The sequence below is a fragment of the Procambarus clarkii genome, chromosome 13, assembly GCF_040958095.1.
Source record: "Procambarus clarkii isolate CNS0578487 chromosome 13, FALCON_Pclarkii_2.0, whole genome shotgun sequence".
In the NCBI taxonomy this organism is placed as follows: Eukaryota; Metazoa; Arthropoda; class Malacostraca; order Decapoda; family Cambaridae; genus Procambarus; species Procambarus clarkii.
Window position 1 is genome coordinate 25,941,238 of NC_091162.1, and position 20,051 is coordinate 25,961,288.

Here is a 20,051-nt window from a genome sequence, read left to right on the forward strand (position 1 = left end):
AAGCTGTCCTCTGTCTTAATCCTTCTCATAATTTTGGCGTCGTCAGCAAACATTGAGAGGAATGAGTCTATACCCTCTGGGAGATCATTTACGTATATCAGAAACAGGATAGGTCCAAGTACAGAACCCTGTGGGGCTCCACTTGTGACTTCACGCCATTCTGAGGTCTCACCCCTCACTATAACTCTCTGCTTCCTATTGCTTAGGTACTCCCTTATCCACTGGAGCGCCCTACCAGTTACTCCTGCCTGTTTCTCCAGCTTATGCATCAACCTTTTATGGGGTACTGTGTCAAAGGCTTTCCGACAGTCCAAAAAAATGCAGTCCGCCCATCCTTCTCTTTCTTGTTTAATCTTTGTCATCTGATCGTAGATTCTATCAAGCCTGTAAGGCAAGATCTACCCTCCCTGAACCCATGTTGATGGGTTGAATCCACTCCAGAATCACCTGGGGTGATTCTGGGAGTGAAAGATGACACAGTCATGGTTTAACAGAACTAGGTCCGGAGTTCCCGGGTGAACGCCGACGTAAGAGTGGAAAAAAGGGCCGAGGAAGGTTAGGTTCTTTGGCGTTAGGAGGTTGTTCAGGAGTCTACCTTTGACAGTCATTTCTACCATTGGGGGCATTAAAGTCACCTGCAAGGATTGCTGGCACGTTCCTGTTGAATACTTTGTGGATTGCCCTCGATGGAATTGCGTACTGGCCAGGGTAATATAGTTAGGTTTACTATATGTAAAAGTTTTAAATATCACTAATTTCTTTTTCAGTTTTATTAAATAACAGAGATTTTATACAAAATTTGAAAATATCCTGAGTTACTTTACAATTTATTAAAATACTCTAGTTTTGTTTTATAAAACTGAAATATTTAGCTATAGGTTAAGTATTAATTGTTATTAAAAAGCAATAAAATGCTTATCTTCAAAAACTAGGACGGTTAGGTTAGGTCATGGTTTTCTATTCAGCTTTTCAGGTAAACTCAAATATTCACAATATATTTGACAGTATGGTTTAATACTAAGTGAAAATAAGTACAATTCCTGACTGGTATACACAGTACATAATTGCACTTATGGGGCTGTTACATTTACCTTCCCATTTTTGGAGGACGGGCTGAAAAATTCCTACAATAACTGCAGCTACGGATTGTTGTCCCAGCTGGCCTACTGATCCATCTGTGAAGTATGTGAAGCTGTCAGATGCCAAGTTTGCTTCTATATTCAAATGTGCAATATTGCGTAGCAGATGAGGATGTGTCTGGTTATTTTTACCTTCAAGAGCCATAATATTAAAGTCTGCTGGCAGCGATTCCCACGAGGCTTGCATGACGAAGTCTGCATATATTTCGTCAACACCCTTCTCAGTGACTGTATTTGTACTATCGAATGCATTGATCGTGTTTAATGCACAATGGGTCCACCTGTTGCTATTGGAGGCTCTTCTGCCCCGAATTATTGCTCCAGTGAGCAATAATTATTGCTCGTGTTTAATGCACAATGGGTCCACCTGTTGCTATTGGAGGCTCTTCTGCCCCGAATTATTGCTCCAGTGATTATATCTTTAAGTGAACTGATTCCTGGTCTAGTTAATATCTTGGTCAGCATGCATGCAGCAATCCCTTTTACCCATATTTCAATCGACGTTAGCTTGGTTTCTAGTCTTAGGTTCAGTATTTTAATCCATCTGGGAGCTCCTGTTATGACTCGCATTGCATTATTTTGAATAACCTCAACGTTTGCCCACTGACCAGGAGAAAGAGTGAGTAAGGCAGGCGCTGCATACTCAACTAGGGAACGAACGGCGTGTATATAAAACATTCTTAACACTTTGTGTCCCGCTCCTAGACGGGACCCTGTGATTGCTCTCATTATATTTAGTCCTGATTTTGCTTTCTCCTTCAGATATTGAATTTGCTTGTTGAATGTCATTTTAGAATCTATCCACACTCCGAGATATTGATATTGTGTAACCCACTGAAGGTTAATGTCTTGAATGTGTAGGTGCCTGTCTGGAGTGTTGCCGCCTAGTCTCATTACCTTAGACTTCTGTGCAAATATTTTTAGCCCTAAAATGCTTCATTCAGATGTAACTTTATTTAACGCTTCTTATGCTTTATTTAAAAGTGAAGGACCTGTAATGACTAATGCTTTATCGCAGACAACTTAGCAATTTAACCCCTTCTACATATGTCATGGTAGCGAGGTTTTCAGTATATTAAAAAGACTAGGACTGAGGACTCCTCCTTGTGGAGTCCCATTCTCATGCAGCCCATGCCCGTCTGCATCCTCTAAAAGCACTGGCTTTTTCTGGTAAAGGTGTTGGGGTACCTATCTTACGGATGTTATACATAAGCACTGTTCGGTCCCTGATAGACTACGCAGCACCCGTTTTGTCTTACACAGGCCAAGGCAGAATTCAAAAAATAGAGCTGATACAGAACGAGGCTATGAGGATTATTCTTGGATGTCAAAGAAATGCAATGATTGAAATAATGAGAATGGAATTAAATTTACAGAGTGTGTGTGATAGAGTCCGTGACATTAACACTAGAGTAGCTATTCGTTTCATGCGGAGAAAAGGAAGGGATAAGCTGTTTGAGAGCGTTCAGACCTGCTTGAGTGACGTACACACTTCCAGGAAACTGAGGGAGACACGCTACACGAGGGGATTAGCTCATGACCTCAGGGAATACGATGTACTTGACTGCTGTAAACCCTCTCGACAGTGTAATATATCTGCTCCCTGGAAAGTACAGAAAATAGACGTCGAAATTGTACCCCTCAATGTGAAAAAGATTCATCATGAACCGGGACAATTACGGTGTATGTATGGAAGCATGATATCCCGGTTACCAAGAGGCAACAGTTTACATGTATATTGCGACGGGTCGGTGGCGGAGGATGGCAGGGCAGGGTGTGGTGTCCTAATAAGGAAATATACGGAGTTTGGGACTGTGGACAGGAAAATTGAACTCCGGCTTAGTAATTATATATCATCCACACAAGCTGAACTGCAGGCCATTCTGGCGTGTTTGGAGGAAGTACGTCATGACGACAAAAATGTTTTTGTATTTGTCGATAGCCGAGGAGCACTGGAGTCCTTAAACAGTCGAAACCCAGTCTTCATGTCTATAGTTGAGGATTGTAAGAGAAGAATAGCTGAGATACAGCTGAAAGGTCATAGTGTGAAATTCATGTGGATTCCATCTCATGTTGGAATAGTGCTCAACGAGGTGGCGGATGACTTGGCCAAACGTGCCACATCAAAACCACAAATTGACATTGAATGTGAATTCACAATGAGACAAATAAGAAGCAAAATCAGAAATATTCAGGCACAGGCAGGAGTGAAGAGGAGAGGGATAATGTATGAGAGAAGTCTAACCATGCAACACTACATGTATGTGAGTCAAAACACCCTTTTCACTTATGGAAAAAGGAGAAATGCTTGGAGTGACTCTGTGTACATGCGGCTCAGGCTTGGGTACAAATATTACTGGGAATATGGGATAGGCGTTCATGATAATGACACGAAGTGTAAACTATGTGGTATGTTAAGGTCTCACACCCTTGCCCATTATGTTCTTGATTGTCCGTTGATTAATGTATATAGAAACACTGAGATAAGGACTGTTCCTGAGCAAATAGCCTGGATGTGTCACAAAGGAAAGGTTGATGATATTCTTGAGAGATATAAGAATTTTGCACCAAGACTGTAATATTTTGTTGAATTATCCGTATAACTAGGTCATAAAAGTATTTGTGTACGTCTGATACCATACTACTTGTGAAGGAGGAAATGTACATGTTTATCTCTCAGAATGTTTGGTAACAGGTTTATTGCTTGTGATGTGTGTCTATGTATGTACTAACACGTTGTACTGAACGGGGTGAGAATAGCTTGAGCTACCTCATCCCTTTGTGTGTATTTTACCTCAATAAACTTATTTCAATTTCAATTCAATTTCAATTTCAATGATCATCTAGTCGGTTGTCTTGATAACTTGGTTGTCATCTAGTAGTGTGACAGTTGGCTTGCAGCTTTACTCTGGCATACCTGTGACTAAGATAATATTGAATCCATGTTATCATTTTCCCCGTGACACATTTTTTTTAATTAACGTGTGTAGTATTGCCTTATCGAATACGTTTTCTAAATCAAGGAAGATCATTATAGCCGGCGCTGACTTAACTGTTCCTAGTAATGTTGCTATGCAGTTACTCTAGTGAAGCCAAATATGTGTTTATGCAGGTCTCCAATCTCCCACAGTAGCCTATTTAAGACCATCCGTTCTGCAGTTTTACTAATGTATGATGTTAATGAAATGGGTCTGTAATTGTCAGGATGTTTCGGCTCAGAAATGAGAATGATGTGTACTTCCTTCCACAGGTTGGCAGGTTGTCCAGCTCCCCGTGATGTAGATCATATTACTTGTTGCACATTTTATGTTTTTTCTGTAATTACTTTGCATATTAATGCAACATTGTGTATTTAGTTGAGTTATTTATATTTTACTTGATATGATATTTAAAAAAATGGATATTACAGAGAAACAGAAATACTGCAGTTCACAAGTAAAGTTTACATGTACACTGTATGTGTACATGTACACTGTATGTGTACATGTTCACTGTATGTGTATATGTACACAGTATACATGTACACATACACTGTGTACATGTTCACTGTATGTGTGTAAATCACGAAAATTAACAGGTGTTAAAATTAACACCTCGTTACCATGACACTGTGTGTATAAAATGAGACAATTTTAAAATCTGGAGTGCGTTTAATTTGTAATATTTCTTTGTAAAATTTTCTTTATATATTATAAAAATGTGGATAAGTACAAGAAGTTAAGGTATTTTATCAATAACAACAAAGTGTTTTCAAGCAACGTTAAATGTCCGTAAATAGTTCAGTTTTGCGTGCGAGATGTAGCGCTCTATTGTAAGCGTGCGTGCATGCGTGCGTGCATGCGTGCATTCACATTGCACGCGCTTTCCCTCCCCATACAAGCAGAGCGGCCACAGACACACTCTGTGGCCGCTCTGCTTGTATGGTGTTGGTGTTAAGGCAACACGTGTGGGGGAGTGTACCAGGTGTTGGTGTTAAGGTAACACGTGTGGGGGAGTGTACCAGGTGTTGGTGTTAAGGTAACACGTGTGGGGGAGTGTACCAGGTGTTGGTGTTAAGGTAACACGTGTGGGGGAGTGTACCAGGTGTTGGTGTTAAGGCAACACGTGTGGGGGAGTGTACCAGGTGTTGGTGTTAAGGTAACACGTGTGGGGGAGTGTACCAGGTGTTGGTGTTAAGGTAACACGTGTGGGGGAGTGTACCAGGTGTTGGTGTTAAGGCAACACGTGTGGGGGAGTGTACCAGGTGTTGGTGTTAAGGCAACACGTGTGGGGGAATGTACCAGGTGTTGGTGTTAAGGCAACACGTGTGAGGGAATGTACCAGGTGTTGGTGTTAAGGCAACACGTGTGGGGGAGTGTACCAGGTGTTGGTGTTAAGGCAGCACGTGTGGGGGAATGTACCAGGAGTTGGTGTTAAGGCAACACGTGTGGGGGAATGTACCAGGTGTTGGTGTTAAGGCAACACGTGTGGGGGAGTGTACCAGGTGTTGGTGTTAAGGCAACACGTGTGGGGGAATGTACCAGGAGTTGGTGTTAAGGCAACACGTGTGGGGGAATGTACCAGGTGTTGGTGTTAAGGCTACACGTGTGGGGGAATGTACCAGGAGTTGGTGTTAAGGCAACACGTGTGGGGGAATGTACTGTGGGAACCGACCTGTGAGATTTATATTTATTTAATTTATATGAATTTATATTTACGTTAATTTATATACTTCGATAGCAATTTGTATAATGATAAGTGGACTGTATTTCTGCAATAATGTCATAATCTCACAAATCGATCCTCTACACATTAGGGGGGTTTATATTAAATTAAATATATATGCAGCCAATCAAACTACAGTATTAACTACATACATTGAAAAGGTTCCTTATCTTATAGTACAGCAGGTTAGTCCACCAGGTATAACTAGGGTGTAGACACCAAATTATCCTCTTTGAGGTAGCTTCCATCACCCAGGTAACTGATGTACAAAGCCTTGCTTCCTCGTCTTGACCTGTCAAAAGGGCGCTAACTGTGAAGCCAGGTTCTATATATGACAAGCTATATCAGAGAAAACACTATACATGGAACATTGAAGACCTGGCTTAATTACCTTTAGTATGAGGCGATTTCGTGATCTAAGTGGTTCACCCTACCCAATGACATTAATGGCCACTAATGATAGATATACGGGTTTCGGAAAGACACTTAACTTGAATTTGTTGACAGCGTGTGATAATGGTACACCTTTGGTTTCCATAACACTTCGTCCAAGTAAAATTAACAGGAGCCGTATTTGCTCCCGTATGCCTCTGGTCTAGTATAAACAATGGCAATGTCTAACACTCCATACTATTGACGCTACTGGCCGACATTGTCCAGATATGATAGGAGCCGAATTTGCTCCACATGTCTCGGAGGTGACACAACAATGGCTGCCCCTCCTTCCTCACCCTGACGCCTAGCTTACATTGTCCAGATATCAATAAGTGATAGAAGGGTCACATTTACTCTACTTTAATATTGATAATTAAGTAAATTTATGTGAGATGTTTTTCTGATGGTAAAGTCCAAAGACTAATGTATTTAAGAATAATTCCCACCATAATAGGTGGTGAATATGTGTGTGAATATGTATGTGGTGATGATATCCCGTTTTCTTTAGACGGTAATTCCACTACAAGTTACGTTTTCTATGGGTAACTTGTTGGTAATACAGCAGCAATTATTATCTGTCTGTATGATATATTAAATGGTGTCGGATTTTCCGACATGTACCAGGTGTTGGTGTTAAGGCAACACGTGTGGGGGAGTGTACCAGGTGTTGGTGTTAAGGCAACACGTGTGGGGGAGTGTACCAGGTGTTGGTGTTAAGGTAACACGTGTGGGGGAGTGTACCAGGTGTTGGTGTTAAGGTAACACGTGTGGGGGAGTGTACCAGGTGTTGGTGTTAAGGCAACACGTGTGGGGGAATGTACCAGGAGTTGGTGTTAAGGCAACACGTGTGGGGGAATGTACCAGGTGTTGGTGTTAAGGCTACACGTGTGGGGGAGTGTACCAGGTGTTGGTGTTAAGGCAACACGTGTGGGGGAATGTACCAGGTGTTGGTGTTAAGGCAACACGTGTGGGGGAATGTACCAGGTGTTGGTGTTAAGGCAACACGTGTGGGGGAGTGTACCAGGTGTTGGTGTTAAGGTAACACGTGTGGGGGAGTGTACCAGGTGTTGGTGTTAAGGTAACACGTGTGGGGGAGTGTACCAGGTGTTGGTGTTAAGGTAACACGTGTGGGGGAGTGTACCAGGTGTTGGTGTTAAGGTAACACGTGTGGGGGAGTGTACCAGGTGTTGGTGTTAAGGCAACACGTGTGGGGGAGTGTACCAGGTGTTGGTGTTAAGGCAACACGTGTGGGGGAATGTACCAGGTGTTGGTGTTAAGGCAACACGTGTGGGGGAATGTACCAGGTGTTGGTGTTAAGGCAACACGTGTGGGGGAGTGTACCAGGTGTTGGTGTTAAGGCAACACGTGTGGGGGAATGTACCAGGTGTTGGTGTTAAGGCAACACGTGTGGGGGAATGTACCAGGTGTTGGTGTTAAGGCTACACGTGTGGGGGAATGTACCAGGTGTTGGTGTTAAGGCTACACGTGTGGGGGAATGTACCAGGTGTTGGTGTTAAGGCAACACGTGTGGGGGAATGTACCAGGTGTTGGTGTTAAGGCTACACGTGTGGGGGAATGTACCAGGTGTTGGTGTTAAGGCTACACGCAGCCCGTCCTCCAAAGACCCAAAAGCGATTTCATACACCCGCCAACCCCCCCCCCACCCTGTTTATCAATGAAAAAACAGTTTACACACGACTCACAACTGATGACGTTCGATCACTTCTGGAACAAGTACTTCACTGACGAATTTTGTTCGAATCACAACGCTGTAAATGTTTCACCCACGGAATAAAATTATCGCCTACAGAACCTAAACACCTAACCTAAGTCAATATATATATATATATACACACAATATGCTAATATATTATATTTATATATGAGAAAATTCCCGTTTTGAATTTATGTAAATGTAAAAAATTATGAATGCGTCTGTGGGGTCGACCGCTGGATGGAATGGACTGGAGTCGAGGACGGGTTGGTCATCTATCATAACCGGTGATAATTTAACTATGCTAAGAGCTCAAAACATATTAAAATGTGCGTCAGGAAAGACACTTATCCTGGGAGATGGCGTGCAGTAATGTGGCCGTCGAACACTCGGAGAACAACGTAAAAGTTTACTGTTGTGAGCGATCAACCAGACACGTCCTCCCTGTTAGACTCAAAATGCCCCCTCCCCTCACCTCCTAGGACCGGGGGCCGGGTCCCCAAATTCGTTTTGATTGATTCACGGAAATAGGGGTTTTATTTAGTTTATTTGAATACTCATAATTAAATTTAATTTATAGAAATATTTCCCAATATAATTTCCCAATTCAGTGCTCAGACTGGAACTGTTATTGTTACAGTATGTAATCACGTGTTGCGAGAGGATTTCTAGGTGACGTGGCAAACATTTACGACTATACGTTTTCTTGAAAGTATCATTACTTTCCTTTTGGGGCTAAATTATTTAATTTAATTTATGATTTTATTAACACAAGAACAGAAGTAATTTCTTACTATATACTGTATTAAAGGTTTTATATGTGATGTGAGAAGTTTTCCACAAGAAAAAACGTCTGCTGATGTTGTCTTTGTTTACAGTGATCGTGTCCGGTGAGGATGACGTACCGTGACCTGCTCCAGTTCGTGCTGGCCGTCGTTCTGGTCTCCCTGACGCCTCTTGCTCGCGCAGATATCCATAGTTGCTTCATGGAGGAGGTGCCCGAGGTGCCCCATCCGGAGTTCTCTAAGGGCGTGGCCAAGTTCGGGATGAACCTCTTCAAGAGGGTGGTGAGTGCCCAGCAAGAGAAGCAGCCAGGAGAGAACACGGTAATCTCACCCTACAGTATCTGGAGCGCTCTTTGCCTCGCCTTCTTCGGTGCCGAGGGTCGAACCAAGGACCAGTTGGCTGGAGCTCTCCGGCTCAGTACCAAGATCTCCACATTCAGCCACTGGAGGTTCCTGGACCAAATGTAAGCTCACACACACACCACGAATGGAAAAATTAATAACATTATTATTTAAATGAAGAACAGTAATAATTATTATTTCCTTCAAATAACATTTAGTATACTGCGAAAATCTGTCGAAGCTGTGAAGAGGTTTCGAACCTATGTTGTGGATATTCCCACACACACGCCCCAGACAACCAGGTCTCGACATGGTCAAAAGGATTGCAACCTAGAGTTCTATTGAGCTCACAAACGTGTACAGAGACTTCTACTGAAGCCAGAACAGGATTTTCGAACACTTCCCCCCCCCCCATGCACTCTGGCTCTGTCACCCAGAAATGTTCTACCTCTGACGCTCATCTTTCAATACACAGAGTAATCACACTAACGTGATGTATCAGTGAGAAAATCATTACTCTCTGTGTATTGAAAGAGGAGCTTCACAGGTAGAAAATATCTGGATTACAGAGCCAGAGTGCATTGGGAGATTGTGTGAAAATCCTGGTCCGGCTTCAGTGGAAGCCTCAGGAAACCCTCGTGTGTTTAGTAGAACTCCTGGCTGCAATCCTTCTGACCATGTTGTGGCCTAGCTGGTTGTCTGGGACGTGTGCGTGAGAATACCCACCGCACAGCTTCGAATCCTCCTCACGGCTCCTACGGATTTTCTCATTGACACATCACGTGAGTGTGATTACTCTATGTGTGAATAAAGTATAATGTTAATACGGATACATATTAATTATAGTGGTGAATTTAATGCAACGTTCCTTGTGTGAACAACACCTCGAGAAAGACTATAACTGTCTCATGAAATAAGTCTCAGAGTGTTAAGACAAAAGAGTATATTAACTGTAGATGTTTGTAGTTAAGAGACCTCTAACCCCGGCAGGTTATCAACAGCAGGAGGAGTTACCACGGCTAAGCCTTCCGGCGTCAGGATTAACAGCAAGATCAGCAACAACGGATACACCAGCAGGAGCAGGAGCAGCAGCACCTCCACCTTCCAGAGCACTAACAAGGCCTACTTCTCCCAGGACATGATCCTCAACACCTGCCTGACGTCGTATCTACCGGAACTGAGACTCCTCGACTTCTCCAGACCCGTCGAGGCGGCCGAGAGGATCAACACGGACGTCAGCCAGGCCACCAGGGGCGAGATCACCAGCCTGGTGGAGCCACAACTACTGACCAACGTAGACTTCGTGCTTCTCAACGCCGTGTTCTTCAGGGGCGCGTGGAAGACGCAGTTCCCCGCCGGGAACACCGTTACCAGAACATTCTACGCGGCGCCGGACCGGCCACTGGGCCTCGTGCCCATGATGACCACTGTGGGCAGGTTCAACTACGGTGAGGTCTGCTCTCCTTGCTCGTCTTAAGGACTACACTCTTCTCTTGGCTGTTGTTTATGAGGGGAATTTGGCAGTCATAGTTTGTTCACCTGTATGTGCTTGTTTACCACTAAGGGGAAACCCGGTGTTGCTCAGGTGGCGCTCGCCTCGTCTTCACTCAACACAACCTGCAGCAGTGTTGTCATCTGCACTACACACGACCATCCTCATCACTGTAACCATCCACACTACACACGACCATCCTCATCACTGTAACCATCTACACTACACACGACCATCCTCATCACTGTAACCATCTACACTACACACGACCATCCTCATCACTGTAACCATCCACACTACACACGACCATCCTCATCACTGTAACCATCCACACTACACACGACCATCCTCATCACTGTGGCCATCTACACTACACATGACCATCCTCATCACTGTGGCCATCCACACTACACACGACCATCCTCATCACTGTAGCCATCTACACTACACACGACCATCCTCATCACTGTAACCATCCACACTACACACGACCATCCTCATCACTGTAGCCATCTACACTACACACGACCATCCTCATCACTGTAACCATCCACACTACACATGACCATCCTCATCACTGTGGCCATCCACACTACACACGACCATCCTCATCACTGTGGCCATCTACACTACACACGACCATCCTCATCACTGTAACCATCCACACTACACACGACCATCCTCATCACTGTAACCATCCACACTACACACGACCATCCTCATCACTGTAACCATCTACACTATTGCTTCATCTCTGTAACTACCCGGGCAGCGCGGGGTTCCCCTTCTACAAACCTGCCTCTCCATCTCCTTCCTTACTCTCTACCACCTTCCCTCTCCTACACATCCCCCTCCTTCATCGTCTTCCCTTCACCACCTACTCTACCCTTCACCACCTACTCTACCCTTCACCACCTTCCCTACCCTTCACCACCTACTCTACCCTTCACCACCTACTCTACCCTTCACCGCCTACTCTACCCTTCACCACCTACTCTACCCTTCACCACCTACTCTACCCTTCACCGCCTACTCTACCCTTCACCACCTACTCTACCCTTCACCGCCTACTCTACCCTTCACCACCTACTCTACCCTTCACCACCTACTCTACACTTCACCACCTATTCTACACTTCACCACCTACTCTACCCTTCACCACCTACTCTACCCTTCACCACTTACTCTACCCTTCACCACCTACTCTACACTTCACCACCTTCCCTACCCTTCACCACCTTCCCTACCCTTCACCACCTTCCCTACCCTTCACCACCTACTCAACCCTTCACCACCAACTCTACCCTTCACCACCTACTCTACCCTACACCACCTACTCTACCCTTCACCACCTACTCTACCCTTCACCACCTACTCTACCCTACACCACCTACTCTACCCTTCACCACCTACTCTACCCTTCACCACCTACTCTACCCTTCACCACCTACTCTACCCTACACCACCTACTCTACCCTTCACCACCTACTCTACCCTTCACCACCTACTCTACCCTTCACCACCTACTCTACCCTTCACCACCTACTCTATCCTACACCACCTACTCTACCCTTCACCACCTACTCTACCTTTCACCACCTACTCTACCCTTCACCACCTACTCTACCCTTCACCACCTACTCTACCCTTCACCACCTACTCTACCCTACACCACCTACTCTACCCTTCACCACCTACTCTACCCTTCACCACCTACTCTACCCTTCACCACCTACTCTACCCTTCACCACCTACTCTACCCTACACCACCGACTCTACCCTTCACCACCTACTCTATCTTTCACCACCTACTCTACCCTTCACCACCTACTCTACCCTTCACCACCTACTCTACCCTTCACCACCTACTCTACCCTTCACCACCTACTCTACCCTACACCACCTACTCTACCCTTCACCACCTACTCTACCCTTCACCACCTACTATACCCTTCACCACCTACACTACCCTTCACCACCTACTCTACCCGTCACCATCTACTCTACCCTTCGCCATCTCTACTCTACCCTTCACCACCTCTACTCTACCCTTCACCACCTCTACTCTACCCTTCACCACCTACTCTACCCTTCACCACCTACTCTACCCTTCACCACCTTCCCTACCCTTCACCACCTTCCCTACCCTTCACCACCTACTCTACCCTTCACCACCTACTCTACCCTTCACCACCTACTCTACCCTTCACCACCTACTCTACCCTTCACCACCTACTCTACCCTTCACCACCTTCTCTACCCTTCACCACCTACTCTACCCTTCACCACCTACTCTACCCTGCACCACCTACTCTACCCTTCACCACCTTCTCTACCCTTCACCACCTACTCTACCCTTCACCACCTACTCTACCCTTCACCACCTTCCCTACCCTTCACCACCTACTCTACCCTTCACCACCTACTCTACCCTTCACAACCTACTCTACCCTTCACCACCTTCTCTACCCTTCACAACCTACTCTACCCTTCACCACCTTCCCTACCCTTCACCACCTTCCCTACCCTTCACCACCTACTCTACCCTTCACCACCTACTCTACCCTTCACCACCTTCTCTACCCTTCACAACTCTCCATTTATTAGTGTAACCCTTGTTAGTAAACAGTAAATAAACTTCATAAGAGGAAAAAGTCGGCTGCCGTGATGTAGGTTGTCAAGTGGGTGTTGGTGAGGTGTACCTCTGCCCTCATGGTGCTGGTATGGGCTTCTGGTGGTACGTCTATATACGTGTATTACTCTTTTTCTGACGCAGTAATCTGCCTTATCTTTACTCAGTACTATTGTTCGGGGTTACTCACTCGTGCTCCTAACCTCATAATTCTTGAATTTGCCTGAGTTACAGTTGAGTAGTCACTCTCAGACCACCTGATGAGTGTGTGTGGTGAGGTTCTTGCTCGGTGTCACGCCCTGTGTCCCAACTGTTATTACTCTCATTACTTTTGCATCGTTAGAGAATACTGATATGAAGTGTCAAGATTTTTGTCATTAACACACTTAGGTTCATGACCATTTGTGTATGGGACACCACTGGTTACCCCTCTAACACTGACCCCTGTGGGACACCACTGGTTACCCCTCTAACACTGACCCCTGTGGGACACCACTGGTTACCCCTCTAACACTGACCCCTGTGGGACACCACCCGTTACCCCTCTAACACTGACCCCTGTGGGACACCACTGGTTACCCCTCTAACACTGACCCCTGTGGGACACCACTGGTTACCCCTCTAACACTGACCCCTGTGGGACACCACCCGTTACCCCTCTAACACTGACCCCTGTGGGACACCACCCGTTACCCCTCTAACACTGACCCCTGTGGGACACCACCCGTTACCCCTCTAACACTGACCCCTGTGGGACACCACCCGTTACCCCTCTAACACTGACCCCTGTGGGACACCAATGGTTAACCGTCTCCACTCTCATGTTTCCGATCTCACTGTAACCTTTTGTTCCCCTCCCGAGAGGTACTCCCCTCGCTCTACACCTTCCCGGTACTCCAGCGTGCTTCTGTAGCTTGTAGAGGAGTCTCTTGTGTGGGACAGTATTAAGATGTTTGCCATTAACAAATACAGGTTCATGACCATTTGTGGAGCTGCCCTGGACTATATGAAGGGAAGCACAGCGGGTGTTGAGAAGTAGCTACGTGATGTAACAACGCCCCATCACACAGGACTGGTCGTATACAGCACCCCGTCATCAGTAGTCTGCACTGGCAAACTCTGGGTGCATTATGAGGATATTATCAAGAACACGAGAGTGAATACGGTAGCTCTGATGCTAAAGAGCCGCCGGTCACACAGGATGGTTAGTCATGCAGGGTCAGGTGGTCAGTTGTCTCCACTCAATCACAACTGACCATCGAGGAATGTACAGTCTAAGAATTCCTCTCTCTCTCTTTTGTTTACTTTGTTGTGTTATTGGAGTAGTGAAGTGACGCCGTGACTGTTATCCCCGCAGCCTACAGCACCCCGCTGGACGCCTCCGTGCTGGAGCTGCCCTACGAGTCCGGGTTCTCACTGTTGGTGCTGCTACCGGCGGTGGACGTGGGGCTGCCGGAGCTGGTGGTGGAGAAGCTCAGCAGGAGGAGGCTGCTCGAGGCCAGGAGCCTCATGGCTCTCACTGAAATAGAAATCACCTTACCTAAGTTCTCCGTGACCTCCTCCATCTCTGACCTGCTCAAGCAGGTTGGTTCTTTAGTTATCCTGTGTGTGTGTGTGTGTGTGTGTGTGTGTGTGTGTGTGTGTGTGTGTGTGTGTGTGTGTGTGTGTGTGTGTGTGTGTGTGTGTGTGTGTGTGTGTGTATGTGTGTGTATTCACCTAGTTGTGTTTGCAGGGGTTAAGCTTCGGCTCTTTGGGCCTGCCTCTGAACTCTTTATCAACTGGTGTACAGGTTACTAGGCCTATTGGGCTCTATCATATCTACATTTGAAACTGTGTATGGAGTCAGCCTCCACCACATCACTGTCTAATGCATTCCATTTGTCAACTAATTTGACACTAAACAATTTTTTTTTCTAAAGTCTCTATGGCTCTTGTGGGCATTCAGTTTCCATCTGTGTCCCATAATGCGTGTGCCCCTGGTGTTAAATAAACTGTCTTTGTCAATTCCTTTGAGAATCTTGTATGTCGTGATCATGTCCCCCCCTAACTCTTCTGTCTTCTAGCGACCTGAGGTTTAATTCCCATACTCTCTCCGCATAGCTCATGCTCCTCAGTTCGGCACTTGTCTGGTAGCAAACCTCTTAACCTTCTCCAATTGAGTCTCATGCTTGACTCCATGCTCCATGTATGGACTCCATGCTGCAGCCGCATACTCCAGGACTGGTCTGACATATGTGGTATACAAGGTTCTGAATGATTCCTTAAACAAGTTTCTAAAGACCTGGCATATGCTGCTGATGTTATCCTCTTGATATGGGCTTCATGGGACAGGTCTGGCGTAATATCAACCCCCAGATCTTTTAGTCTCTCTGATTCTTGAAGAATTTCTTCTCCCAAATGATACCTTCTATCTGGTCTGCTCCCTACTCCTATCTTCATTACATTATATTTCCTCCTTGAGGCTACCTTGAGGTGCTTCCGGGGCTTAGTGTCCCCGCGGCCCGGTCGTCGACCAGGCCTCCTGGTTGCTGGACTGATCAACCAGGCTGTTAGACGCGGCTGCTCGCAGCCTGACGTATGAGTCACAGCCTGGTTGATCAGGTATCCTTTGGAGGTGCTTATCCAGTTCTCTCTTGAACACTGTGAGGGGTTTGCCAGTTATGCCCCTTATGTGTAGTGGAAGCGTGTTGAACAGTCTCGGGCCTCTGATGTTGATAGAGTTCTCTCTCAGAGTACCTGTTGCACCTCTGCTTTTCAACGGGGGTATTCTGCACATCCTGCCATGTCTTCTGGTCTCATGTGGTGTTATTTCTGTGTGCAGGTTTGGGACCAGCCCCTCAATTATTTTCCACGTGTAAATTATTATGTATCTCTCCCGCCTGCGCTCAAGGGAGTACAGATTTAGGCTCTTTAGTCGGTCCCAGTAGTTTAGATGTTTTACTGAGTGGATTCTAGCAGTAAAGGATCTCAGCACGCTCTCCAGGTCAGCAATTTCTCCAGCTTTGAAAGGGGCTGTCATTGTGCAGCAGTACTCCACTCTAGAGAGCACAAGCGTTTTGAAAAGTATCATCATCGGTATAGCATCTCTAGTGTGAAAAGTTCTTGTTATCCAACCTGTCATTTTTCTTGCAGTTGCGACGGCTACTTTATTGTGTTCTTTAAAGGTAAGGTCTTCCGACATGAGTACACCCAGGTCCTTTACATTGCCTTTTCGTTCTATGTTATGATTTGCCTGCGTTTTGTACGTGGTTTCTGTTTTTATATTTTCAATTTTTCCGTAGCGCATGAGCTGAAACTTATCCTCGTTGAATACCATATTATTTTCTGTAGCCCATAGAAAGACCTGATCTACATCTGATTGGAGGTTTGCCGTGTCCTCTATGTTGCCAACTCTCATGAAAATCCTAGTGTCATCTGCAAAGGATGATACAGTGCTATAGGTTGTGTTCTGGTCTATGTCCGATATGAGGATGAGAAAAAGTACTGGAGCAAGCACAGTACCCTGGGGGACTGAGCTCTTCACGGTTGATGGGCTGGATTTTATTTTGTTGACTATTACACATTGGGTTCTGTCAGTCAGGAAATTGTAGATCCATCTGCCTATTTTCCCGGTAATTCCTTTTGAACGCATTTTATGTGCAATAACACCATGGTCACATTTATCAAAAGCTTTTGCGAAATCTGTGTAAATTACATCAGCGTTTTGTTTGTCTTCCATAGCATCTAATGCCATATCATAGTGGTCCAGCAACTGCGACAGGCAAGAGCGCCCTGTTCTGAAACCATGTTGTCCGGGGTTATGGAGATGCTGTGATTCCATGTATTTTGTGATCTTACTCCTTAGCACTCTCTCAAAAATTTTTATGATGTGCGATGTTAGTGCTATCGGTCTGTAATTTTTTGCCTCTGCCTTATTTCCTCCTTTATGGAGTGGTACTATCTCTGCTGTTTTTAGTATGTCAGGGATAACGCCAGTATCTAGGCTTTGTCTCCACAGAATGTGAAGGGCCTGCGATAGTGGTTTTTTACAGTTCTTGATGAATATGGAGTTCCAAGAATCCGGGCCTGGTGCAGAGTGCATAGGCATACTGTTTATGGCTTCTTCAAAATCTAGTGGGGATAGGGCGACGTCTGATATGTGATTTGATGTTGGTATCATATCCATGAAAAATTCATTTGGGTTATCAATCTTTAGTGCATTTAATGGCTCACTGAAAACAGAGTCGTACTGCTTCCTCAGTAACTCGCTCATTTCTTTGTTGTCATCTGTGAAAGTTCCATCTCCCTTTCGCAGGAGCCCGATACTAGATGTGGTTTTTGATCTTGATTTTGCATAGGAGAAAAAATATTTCGGATTTCTCTCTATTTCACTGATGGCCTTTTGCTCTCTTTGCCTCTCCTGGGTTTTGTATGATTCTTGTAGCTTGAGTTCAATTGTTTCTATTTCTCTACCTATCCTTCTACGCCGTTCTTGAGATAGGGTGCGACTCTCAAGTTGTTCCGCGATTCGTTTTCTTCGCCTATATAGGGAACGACGTTCCCGTTCCAATCTGCATCTCTTTCTCTTTTTTCTTAGGGGTATGCGGTTTGAACATATTTCTAGTGCTACTGAGCTTATTTTTTCCAGGCACTGGTTCAGGTTTGCATTTCCTAGCTGTTCTTCCCAGTTTATTTCTGTGAAGTTCTGGTTTATTTGCTCCCAGTTTATCCGTTTATTCTTGAAGTTGAATTTGCTGAAATCTCCTCCACCGGGAATCTGGACTGGTTTTGAAGGTCCATTTCCCATGGTTGTCAGAACTTCAATTAAGTTGTGATCTGAGTAACAGGTATTTGTAATCATTATGTTCCCGATCAACTCATCATTATTAGTGAAAATGAGGTCCAGCGTGTTCTCCTTCCTAGTTGGTTCTACTATTTGCTGGTTTAAGGCAAACCTATCGCACATCCGTAGCAGGTCATTTGCATGTGCCTGCTCATTTAGGCTACTTCCTGGTATTCTTTCTGATATTACTGTATTAGCCAGGTGCTTCCATTTCAGGTGCCGTAGGTTGAAGTCCCCAAGCAGGATGATGTTCGGAGCTGGATTTGTGAGGTTTTCCAAGCAGTGTTCTATTTTCATTAGTTGGTCTTTAAACTGCTGAGGGTTTGCCTCCGGTGACTTATATACAAGGACAACAACTACATTTAGGATCTCTATTTTGACTATCAGCACTTCCACCATATCATTTGAGGTGTTTAGCAGCTCAGTACAGATGAGTGTGTCTTTGATGTAGAGGCTGACCCCACCCTGAAGCCGGTGTTTCCTATCACATCTGAAGAGATTGTATTCTGTGATCCATATTTCACCATCAAGGTAGTCCTTTGTGTGAGTTTCCGTTAGGGCTGCAAACACTGCATTTGCCTCATGAAGGAGACCATCTATAAAATGAACTTTGTTGGATTTGCGTGTTTTTATACCCTGGATGTTGGCAAATATAAATGATGTTATCGTGTTAGTGGAAGTGCTGGATGCTTTAATTGGTGTTAATATCTGAGGCTCTGGTAAGGAGGCCACTGTGTTTGCGTCCTCTCTAGCATTTGACCGAGTTGGTGGTAGAGTCTGGTCATTTTTAGCCATTCTTCTCCTCCTCCTCTTGCTAAAAAATTATCCCGGTTGATGGAGTAGTGGCTGTTTTCATAGTGGTAGTCTGTCGGTTTTATTCGCCTGGTACCTCTTATATGAAAAGCTGGACATTCAGCATTGAAGCACTCTTTCCTGTCCAAAGAGTTCTTGCAAATTTCTGGGTGAAAGAATTCACAGCTTTTGGTACATTTACCTGTATTGAGGAGGTTTCTGCACTTTCTAGGATGATCGTGTGTACATGTTCCATTTATTCTTCCCGATTCCCCATGCTTACAGGTAGCCCATCTGTAATACCAACAGATTTTGGAGCCTTGTTTTGTTTGTGTCCCTCTGCCAGGGACCGCACTCTGCTGCGGCGCCCCCGACACTGTGCCCTGCTCCGGTGCCTGTGACACCGCGCTCTGCTCCGGTGCCTGTGACACCGCGCTCTGCTCCGGTGCCTGTGACACCGCGCTCTGCTCTGGTGCCTGTGACACCGCGCTCTGCTCCGGTGCCTGTGACACCGCGCTCTGCTCCGGTGCCTGTGACACCGCGCTCTGCTCCGGTGCCTGTGACACCGCGCTCTGCTCAGGGGTCCCCGACTCCGTGCCCTGCTCAGGCATCCCCGACTCCGCGCCCTGCTCAGGCATCCCCGACTCCGCGCCCTGCTCAGGCGCCGCTGCCACCGAGCTCTGTGCTACAGCTGGTTGTACCTTGGTGTCATGTACAGTTTGTTTGAAGACATTAGAAATTGCTATGCAGGCCTTAATTAGTAATTCTCTGTTTTCGGCGGGAGTTTTATCCAGGATTTCCATCAATTTCAAAAAAGTTACATCATCCTTTTTGCAGAGCCAGTACACAGAGTGGTCACTGGGACCATTTCTCCTTGAATTGTTAGTCATGTTGGCACATTTTTTGTGTATGGCTGCTGAACAGAGTTGGCATTGAAAGCTCTGTTGGTAATCTACCTTCATGTTGCATTCTATGCACGTTTTTATCAAAACCATTTTTTGAACACTTCTGTTCAGTGGTGATGGTCTTACAAGGTTCCTCGGGTTAAACTCTAACAACCATTTGTTGGACCATTCCTTCAGTTTGTCCAGGTCTTCTTGAAGCCTTAAGCAGTCCTCCTCTGACTTAATGATTCTCATAATTTTGGCCTCATCGGCAAACATTGAGAGGAATGAGTATATACCCTCTGGGAGA

At 45.5% G+C, this 20,051-nt stretch overlaps 1 protein-coding gene across 1 annotated transcript in view; it reads left to right on the forward strand.

The window, feature by feature from the left end:
• Positions 1-20,051, forward strand: part of LOC123757358 (plasma serine protease inhibitor) — a 37,887-nt gene that overhangs the window by 11,482 nt on the left and 6,354 nt on the right. Inside the window, exons 2-4 of the mRNA XM_045740925.2 lie at positions 8,871-9,241; positions 10,110-10,567; positions 14,601-14,827. Coding sequence (XP_045596881.2) covers positions 8,889-9,241; positions 10,110-10,567; positions 14,601-14,827 — 1,038 coding nt within the window. The 5' untranslated portion in view covers positions 8,871-8,888. The remainder of the gene's footprint in view (positions 1-8,870; positions 9,242-10,109; positions 10,568-14,600; positions 14,828-20,051) is intronic.